The sequence below is a fragment of the Cibotium barometz genome, chromosome 23 (genome assembly GCF_041138505.1).
Source record: "Cibotium barometz isolate CiBa-2024 chromosome 23, ASM4113850v1, whole genome shotgun sequence".
Classification (NCBI taxonomy): domain Eukaryota; kingdom Viridiplantae; phylum Streptophyta; class Polypodiopsida; order Cyatheales; family Cibotiaceae; genus Cibotium; species Cibotium barometz.
Genome location: NC_141068.1, coordinates 29850796 through 29860200, shown reverse-complemented (window position 1 = coordinate 29860200; position 9405 = coordinate 29850796). Strand labels below are relative to the sequence as shown.

Here is a 9405-nt window from a genome sequence, read left to right as displayed (position 1 = left end):
GGTTTACAACGAGGAAAGTACTTTGAATGTGAATTCCGAATATAAAGTACTTTGAGTGTGAATTCCTCTGATCATCCGCCGCAGTCTGCTGATGGGCAAACAGAGCATATGAATCAGACTGTGGATGGGCAAACAGAGCATATGAATTAGATTGTAGAGGATATGCTTCATGCATGTCTCTAGAAAAGCATCAAATTGGGAAAAATATCTTTCAATGATGGAATTTGCCTATAACAGTTTTAAATATACGGCTTTTGGTTTTAGTCCGTTCATGTTTATGTATAGGTATCAACCCAAGGCACCTATTGATGTTGGTCTTAAGGACATCGAGCTTGATGCATCGAGGGATTTCTTGCGTGATATGCAGGAAATGCTGACCAAAGCTTGGGATTCCATCAGGAGTGCTCAAGATAGGGCACGGTTCTATGCTGACAGAGGACGCCCAATTTGGTCTTTTGAACCAAGAGCGTTGGTTTATTTTAGTGTTCCTAAAGATTCTCAGACTATGTCAAAAGGAAAATGCTCGAATTTATCTCCTAGATATTGTGGTCCATTTCGAGTTATACATCGGATTGGCACGGTTGCGTATGAATTTAAATTGTCTCCACATGTTAAAGTTCATCCAGTCTTTCATATCAGTAGATTGAAAGGGAAAATGGGAGGTGAGGATAACACAATTACTCCTCAAGAAGTCATTGAAGTCGAAGATTTATCCTATGTTCTACATGAACCTGATAAGGTACTCGAATTCAAGGAAAGAAAACTTTGTAGTTGACTAATCCCTAAGGTTGAAATTAGGTGAAAAGATAGGAAAATAGAGGATTCGACTTGGGAGTCGGTTGAGATTGTTCAGCACAGTTCTCCTTCTTTTCATTGCAAGAGTGCAATGTTTTGAGAGAGGGGAAGTATGTTATATGCACATTATGTGTACATATACTAGGAGGCTAACCCACATTAGGCTTGTGAGCATGGGAGCATGGGAACAAGCTCTAGTGGAGCATGGGTTAGGACTAACCTTAAGGGGTTAGGCATCCAAGGATCACACATGGGAAATGAAGAGTCAAGAGTCACTTGAGGGTCCTCTTATATAATAGGGGGCACACTCAAGGGAGGCTTGGAGGCTTAGGCTATGGTCTCTTGTGTAGAGGATCATATCTACTCACCTACCATTTCACACTATAGCTACATGCTATTGGATTGGAGTTTTACCTCTTGATGGTATGGGACATCAAGGTGAAGGTATGATGTACTTCATTAGAATTCATGTGTGCATCCCTTGGGCTCGGGGATGGTCGGGTAGATGAGTTTATGCCTGATTTATGCATGTTTATGCATAACAATTATCTTAAGAGATCTTAGGGTTTTAACAATAATGTAGGCCATATAAACATGAGCTAGCTGGTGCCTAGGAAAAAAATATGAGGGTGAAGAATGAGAAAGAGGTTACGGTTATAATAAAACAAAGACATTTTTTAAGAAATACATTTTATGGACTGAATCAAGAAACTAGGTTTTTGTGTAGCAAACTTATTAATGCACTTATTGAAAGCTTACAATTAGTGGACAAATAAGGTGATTTAATTTTAATGTCTTGTAAAATGGTGATATTTTAGTCATGGGTCAAAATAAATGTTAATGACCTTATAATCAATGGAATTGATGATCCCTAGAATAAGACGATAAAATCTTCTTTTCTTATTAAAAGTTTGAGATATAATGTATGGGAGAGTTCTAGTACGTTCTTGGCATTGGGTTATGACACAAAATGATGAGATTCATAATGGTTAGACTAAGTATGCATAAAAATGATATAATTTTTATGATGAGATTCGTAATGGTTAGACTAAGTATACATAAAAACGATATAATTTTTATGATTGTGAATAAGTATTAAAACACAAAAAATTGTGAGTCCTGCTTTTTATTGGAAGGTTACTTTTTCATGACTAGGTGGACAACCAACCCTCATGTAGTGTGTTGTGGGCACTAGTTCATGTCATCTCATAAGGACATTACATATATATTCTAGCTATGGTATTATGTACCTAGAGATGTAAATTTAAATGACTTGTAAGGATGAGACATATATGTTTTTCTGCTTATTAATTTGAGTTTTTCTTGTAGGTTACCAAGATATATGCCACAGTTGAACTGTCATTGATAAAATACATAGCATCACATGTAGTTGTGTGTGAGGTAATATGATTGCAAAGAATTCTATATAGCATCACATGGAATTATGCTATGAGGTGATATGATTGCAAAGGCTTCTGTCTAGCATAGGTAATCATAGACTTTTTTCTAGCATAGGTAATCATAGCACCTCACACAATTGCATCACATGTAATTGTGTGTAACGTAATATGATTTGCAAAGACTTCTATCTAGCATAGGCTTTGATTCTACACCTATTAGATCTGATCCTCAACCATGAATCCATTACAATGGAAGGAACTCAAGGATCATAAAGTGACAAAGAACATTGATGTCAAATATCACTTTAGCCATGAGAAAGTGGACTCATACGATGCCTTTATGCATTATTGTACCATGGGGGATAACTCACTTTATCCTTGATAAAGCGGAGTTGCAAAGGAGGCATTTATGTATTGTTGTCGTATGGAGATATCCCAACAAAATATATAAACCAAGAAACTTTTTAAGAATAGGTTATTCTCACGAAGTATTTTCTTATAAGTTTGTAGAGGTATTAATTTAGCATAGGACTGAATGTTATATGGTGTGGCATTCTAAAAGTTGTAATGCCATTTTTCTAGGTATGGTTCATTTTACTATTTGTTGCTGGTGTATTGTCTCTCAAACTTGAGTGTCACAAGTTTATCTTGGGCATGAAAGCTCTGCTACTCTAGGCAAGAGTGCTTCAATTTTACCTACTTTCTAATTTTATTTCTTTCACCTTATGTTTTGAGTGTGCAACATGTGTACATATGTATGGAGCATGTTGGTTTGCAATGTGATTAAGATGTTGTAAAGGAGTGCAATTATTTGCTAAACCTTGAGGTGGTGGGAGTAATTTTTTTGTAGAAAGTACTCTATTTTAGCAAAGGATTACCTTGAGGTGGTGGGAGTTTTTTTAAAAAGAGTAAATTACTAAATATTAGGTTGAAACAAAAAAGAGAAAGGGATCTATTGAAATGTGTTTTTTGATTGATAAAAATTATAAACCAAACCTACCTTCATACTAGTGGAGAAGTGTCTCTATAATAAGTGTGCATTTAAGAAAAAGAAGAAGTAAAAGTTGTTGTTTTAGATGTTGAACAGGACATGCCAATAAGAAATGTATGAATAATGTCTTTATGTTAAATTGTTGCAAACAATTGGAATGAATAGTGAGTAAGGAAGCCACGTTGAGGGCTCTTGTAGGGAAAAGGAATAAACGTGCTAAACAAGAAGTACCTCATGGTGTGCATTGAAAATATTCAAAGGACTCATAGGAAAATGGGATAAAATATCTATCTGTCTCAACATGATCTATGTCGTCCTAAAGAATATGTTCTTATTTGAATTCTTTCATTTGTGATGTAGACATTTCTCTAGGGACTAGTTGGAAATGAGAATTCAAGAAAATAAAATTCCAAGGATTAGCACATATAAAGGCTCGATTCCACAATAACTAAAGGATTAAATTGTTTTTATCCACAAATAAGTGATTTTTCCTAAAATTTCAAAGAAATGTTATACTACTTTTTTATCCTTTGTGGTTCATGGTGGAGTTGGCCCTAAAATGCAAGGGCTAACCTCATCATGACTAATCCTTGATGCTTTCACTATACAAACAGTTAAAACTCTCTAGTGAACAACTTTTTTGTAGTTTTATGGGAGCTTTATAGCTATACAAACTGTTAAAACTCTCTAGTGGATGGCTTGTTGAAGTTTTATGGGAGCTTTATAGCTAAAGAAACTCTTTGAAATACTTGACCACTTCCATTACATTAAACTTGTTACTCTTATTGTGGTTGTAAAAAAGTCATTAGGTAAATGATACCATGTATGCAATGTCAAAGGTGACATAAAAGAAGCTCCTATCTTTTCATAATCATGGGAAAAAAGGGGATCTTATATGACACTTGATGTGTATAGGGTGAAAAAGTCATAGAGCGAATGATTCAATCAATCTGATGTTAAAGGTGACAACTTGACAAAGCAAGCTTGAATTTAAAGTGCACCTGACAATATCTAAAAGACATCTAGCTTGCAAAGGAAACATCTTTTATATTCATGAGACATAATTGTGATTTGAAAATTTATAGAAGTGGGTTGCAATGAAGACTATGCTTATCTTTAGGGGTTCCAAGTGGTTGTTTTAGTATGATATTTAAAAACTTATAAAAATGGTTTGCAATTACGACTACTTTTATCTTTAGGGCTAATGCATGGTTGTTTGAGTACGAGTTAACCCTTCTAGATTGTAATGGATCTAAATCTCCTTGAAAAATTATTACACTCAATTTTATGCCAAAATTGAGCTCAAAACCAAGGTGTTTGGAATGATCCCCTGCATGAACTAAACGAGGAACAAACGTGTAGCTCTAGTTTGATATGTACATACCCATGTAGAACTATCCAATTAATAGTACTAATGCCACTCTTCAAAAGTGGTGTACACAACGTATCCGATGTGAATACTATCGTACACATACATTGTATGTCCAATACCTGACATTTCTAACTTACCTTGTGGGGGCTTGATTGCATGTCAATGGATTCAGGTGCTTAAGGCAACAAGGATGGGTGGATTACAGTGATTTTGTGTGAAGGGATTTTTATTCACACACACGAGAGGGTGAGAGGGTCCCGCCTAGTTGCTTAAGACAACAAGGATGGGTGCTACACACACACACACACACACACACGAGTGGGTACGAGTGTTGCGTGTTGACATGTGCCATGCCACCCTTCAAAAATGATGGACATATGATAGGTGAAGTGAGCCCTCAATTTTGTGAGGTTGACAAAATAAAAAAAGCAAAATTTAAAATTTTGCTAATTAATTTAATAAATGTGAGCGCCATGTCAAGCTAGTTTCCACACGTTAGGAACGGGGTCGAGTCGCTATATATATCAGAAACGCCTCTCCGCCCCCTCCTCACAAACACACCCACACACACAGTAACAGAGCGCCTGGCTATGGCACCCAACGGTGTCGCCGGCACCTATGGCGACTACACCTTCTCAGAGCTCCAGCGCGAGCCCTACTGGCCCGACGCCAAGCTCCGCATCTCCATCTCCGGCGCCGGCGGCTTCATTGCCTCCCACATCGCCCGCCGCCTTAAGAGCGAGGGCCACTGCATCATTGCCTCTGATTGGAAGAAGAACGAACACATGAGCGAGGACATGTTCTGCGACGAGTTCCACCTTGTGGATCTCCGCGTCATGGACAATTGCCTCGCCGTCACCAAGGGCGTCGACCACGTCTTCAACCTCGCCGCCGACATGGGCGGCATGGGCTTCATCCAGTCCAACCACTCTGTCATCATGTACAACAACACCATGATCAGCTTCAACATGCTCGAGGCCTCCCGCATCAACGGTGTCAAGAGGTTAGTGATCTTTCTGTTTGTTTCTTTTCTAGTGATTTTTCTCCTTGTTCTTTTCTGCTAACCAATTCGCTTAATTATCACTTAACTCATCAATTTGCCCTCAAATCTCCCCCCCATTCAAGCGGATCTGATGTGAAGATTGTGGTTTTGATGATTAAAATTATGATTTTAAAATATAATTTGAGATTGTTGGTTTGTCCTTTTTTTAATCCTGATTTTCAATCTGTGAGTTTGTGATCTGAAATTTAAGATTATGGGTTTAAGGTGCAAGATTGAATATCCTGCTGTATGTGCCTAGGGATTTATGCTGTATCCTATTGTATAAGTCTAGGCATTTCTGTCATGCAACACAATTATACGGAATTGCTTGATAGATAGGAAAAAAGAGGCGTGCCTCGCCCTTACCGAGTTTATCATGTTTGGGAATGTTGTCATAGGTTCTTCTATGCGTCTAGCGCTTGCATTTACCCGGAGTTCAAGCAACTGGACACAAATGTGAGCTTGAAGGAGTCGGATGCATGGCCTGCTGAGGTGGGACAACATCTCTTGCACATTGTCACCCACATGAGTTCTTTTTTTCCTTTGCAGTCAAAGCTTTAATAGTGTGTTGAATCTTTTTGCAGCCTCAAGATGCTTATGGCCTGGAGAAGCTAGCTTCTGAAGAGCTTTGCAAACACTACACTAAAGATTTTGGCATTGAATGCCGAATTGGGCGCTTTCACAACATTTATGGCCCTTTTGGGACCTGGAAGGGTACTTAGTAAAGGCCTTCCAAGATCTGAACCTTCCACTTTTTCACCTAGATGGGTTTAGGGGTGGCTTCACAACAACCACCAGGCCAACATGGGCAGATGCGGGTAGGGCAGCCCTTTGCTGCAGACAATAAGTTGGCTGTCATGTTGTGAAGCCACCCTTACATTATGAATTAAGGTTATTTTGAAGCCATTTCTGTCTGTTCAATCTTATTCATGGACAGCACATAGTTTTCGCTGTGTTTCGACCTCCAATCATGCTCTTTTTCAGGTGGACGAGAGAAGGCTCCTGCTGCTTTCTGTAGAAAAGCGCTCACCTCCACAGATCAATTTGAGATGTGGGGCGATGGCATACAGACAAGATCGTTTACCTTCATTGACGAATGTGTTGAAGGTGTCTTAAGGTGGTGGTTGATTTTTGATGTAGGTGTAGACTCGTGTTTGCAGTGGGTATGGCTTGGTTTTTAACTAATGTGTAAAATATTGCAGATTGACCAAATCAGACTTCAGAGAGCCTGTGAACATTGGCAGTGATGAGATGGTCAGTATGAATGAAATGGCTGAGATTGTGCTAAGCTTTGAAAACAAGAAGCTGCCTATCCATCACATTCCGGGTCCTGAGGGTGTTCGAGGGCGCAATTCGGACAACACTCTGATCAAGGAAAAGCTTGGGTGGGCCCCATCTATGAAGCTGAAGGTTAGAGAGTTTATCCTCATGGCTTTATCACTTGTGTACAGGCTTTGTAAATAAGTAGGTTTATGGTGGTATTTCAACATGGCTTTCTTTCTTTTTTGTAACAGGATGGTTTGAGGATTACATACTTTTGGATCAAAGAGCAAATTGAGAAAGAGAAGGCCCAGGGTGTAAACCTAACAACATACTCTTCCTCAAAGGTGGTGCAAACACAGGCACCTGTCCAGTTGGGTTCACTTCGTGCTGCAGATGGCAAAGAGGGTTAATTTTTACCTAGACTGTTATTAAGTTTTCTTCTGTTTGAGGGGCTTGTTTGGTATCTTTGATTAATTGCTATTCTGTTTGAAGATCTTAAGATCTCTGTAAAATTTACATAATATTCAAGTGCAGTTATGGGCATCGTAGGAACATGCTCTGAGAGAGAGAGAGAGAGAGAGAGAGAGAGAGAGGGAGGAATGTTGCAGCCTATGGTTAGCAAGGGGACAAGGAAATTAGCTCTATTACTGGTCTAAATCTAAACTAGGGGTAAGGGCACTACTGATGGGCTATAAAAGAAAACTCTATAATCTCATGGAGTGTGAATCAATCAAAAGGCAATTAATTAATGCACTCTCACTCCTAACGATGCAGCAATGTAATGAAATTTACTAAGGGGCACTCAAAATTGTAGGTATCAAATCGAATGACAAAGCTAGACCAAAGCCCATTACACTATACGGCTGCAGACTAGCACAACTGTTGCAAGTCACTTGACAGTAGATAGGCATGGTATGATGACCAGATTTGTGGAAATGAATATGATCAGCCAGCAACATCAATGCTCAAAGAAACCTTGCTTAAAGGTACTTGGATATATAATCTAGCATTAGCAAAGGCAACCGAAGTGATAAGCAAGCTAGGTCTTAGGTAGTCCAATTCTTACTTAATGCTTTGAAAGCAAGTGCAAGCACTTGTATATATAATCTGGCATTTGAAAAAATGTTAATTAAGTTAAAGAAGAAGGTATGTGTAGCTACTTCTTGGTGTGTGCAACTATGACATCTACATGGCAATAACATTCTAAATTGCAAGGAAAGGGACAAAATTAACATTATGAATTGAAGCAACCTTTTAGAGCCCTGAATGTGCTTTAGATTCAAGCATGCTTTACTATTGTCTTAAACACAATAGTGGTATTGTTCAAACATGGTAAAAATGTCGCATGCAATAAAATGGTTCTTTAGATTGGATGCTACATAAGACTTCCTTAGTTGTTTTTTTGAGGAATTTCAAAGTATGAAGTAGGAAATGGTCTGTCTAAAGTCCGGCCTGATTATCACTTGGGTTGCCTTTAAGTAAATTAGAGACAATTCAAAAACTTTGCATGGAAGGGACCTTATAAGTAATGGGAGATACTTGGCTTCAACCTTTACTTGGTCAATTATAGTTGCAAAGGCACTTAACCTTTTACTTGGTTAAATATGGTTACAAGGGTATTCAATCTTTAGGAGGGTATTTGACCTCGTAACATTTTGTAATGCCTATAATATTTGTAACATACCCATTGCGAATATAGCACATTAAGTACAATATGCATATCCATTGCAAGTATAGTTTAGGCAGTTCATTATGGTTGTATTTAATTATTATTATTTATCTTTGAGAATCTCTTAAATCAATCCATGAAGTTTTGGAATCTATTAGCTTCAAACTAAAAGTAGTAGCATCTCGGATATCCACACGACGGACGGAAAGCATCCATGGGATTTTGAGGTAGTTTCGAAGAATTTTTTGATAAAAATCCAGACGGCCCTCAGACACGCACATGGTGGGTCTTGCCATGACCCTCACTCGGGTGATATACAACACCTACAAACACCTTCCTCGAATACTTGAGAGCTCATTTCTCGCCAAATTATGCATGCACGTATCCACAGCAAACACCTATGCGTTGCCCACCAATCCGCCTGGACAATGTTCGCTATCCACCTCCCAGGGCACGCCTACCTACATGTACCCCTTGCCACCTTTACCCCCATCTAGACCCTTCTTGGACAGGTGGTGCACGTACCCCCTCCCCTTGCCACCTCTCTCCCCTACGTACACACCTTATAGACCCCTCCTAGACAGGTGGTGCTCTCTTCTCAACAAACCTACCGTCCATGCAGCTAGCCAGATGGCGCCCCCACCAAGACGCTCTTGTCCCCCTTGTTAGCACTCCCTCCGTACGCACCCCCTCCCCACACCCATGTACCCCCCCCTCCTCTTGGAGGTAATCACTCATGTAGAGGCTAGGCTCTAGCTCTAGGGACGTATAGACTTCAAGTCACCCTCTTAGCCTCTCCAAAGCTAGACGTACCCAAGACTCTCTCTCTCTTGTGATCCCTTTCGCTAAGGACACCCTCTCCAAAAGCCCCCG

The 9405-nt window shown here is 39.3% G+C and overlaps 1 protein-coding gene across 1 annotated transcript; it reads left to right on the top strand.

The window, feature by feature from the left end:
* The first annotated feature begins 5053 nt into the window (after positions 1 to 5053).
* Positions 5054 to 7406, top strand: LOC147625834 (GDP-mannose 3,5-epimerase 2). The gene is made up of 6 exons (XM_086817405.1): positions 5054 to 5561; positions 5999 to 6092; positions 6185 to 6314; positions 6585 to 6717; positions 6803 to 7010; positions 7115 to 7406. Exons 1-6 carry the CDS (start codon positions 5149 to 5151, stop codon positions 7271 to 7273), a joined length of 1137 nt encoding a protein of 378 aa, XP_086673531.1. The 5' UTR covers positions 5054 to 5148; the 3' UTR covers positions 7274 to 7406.
* The last annotated feature ends 1999 nt before the right edge of the window (positions 7407 to 9405 follow it).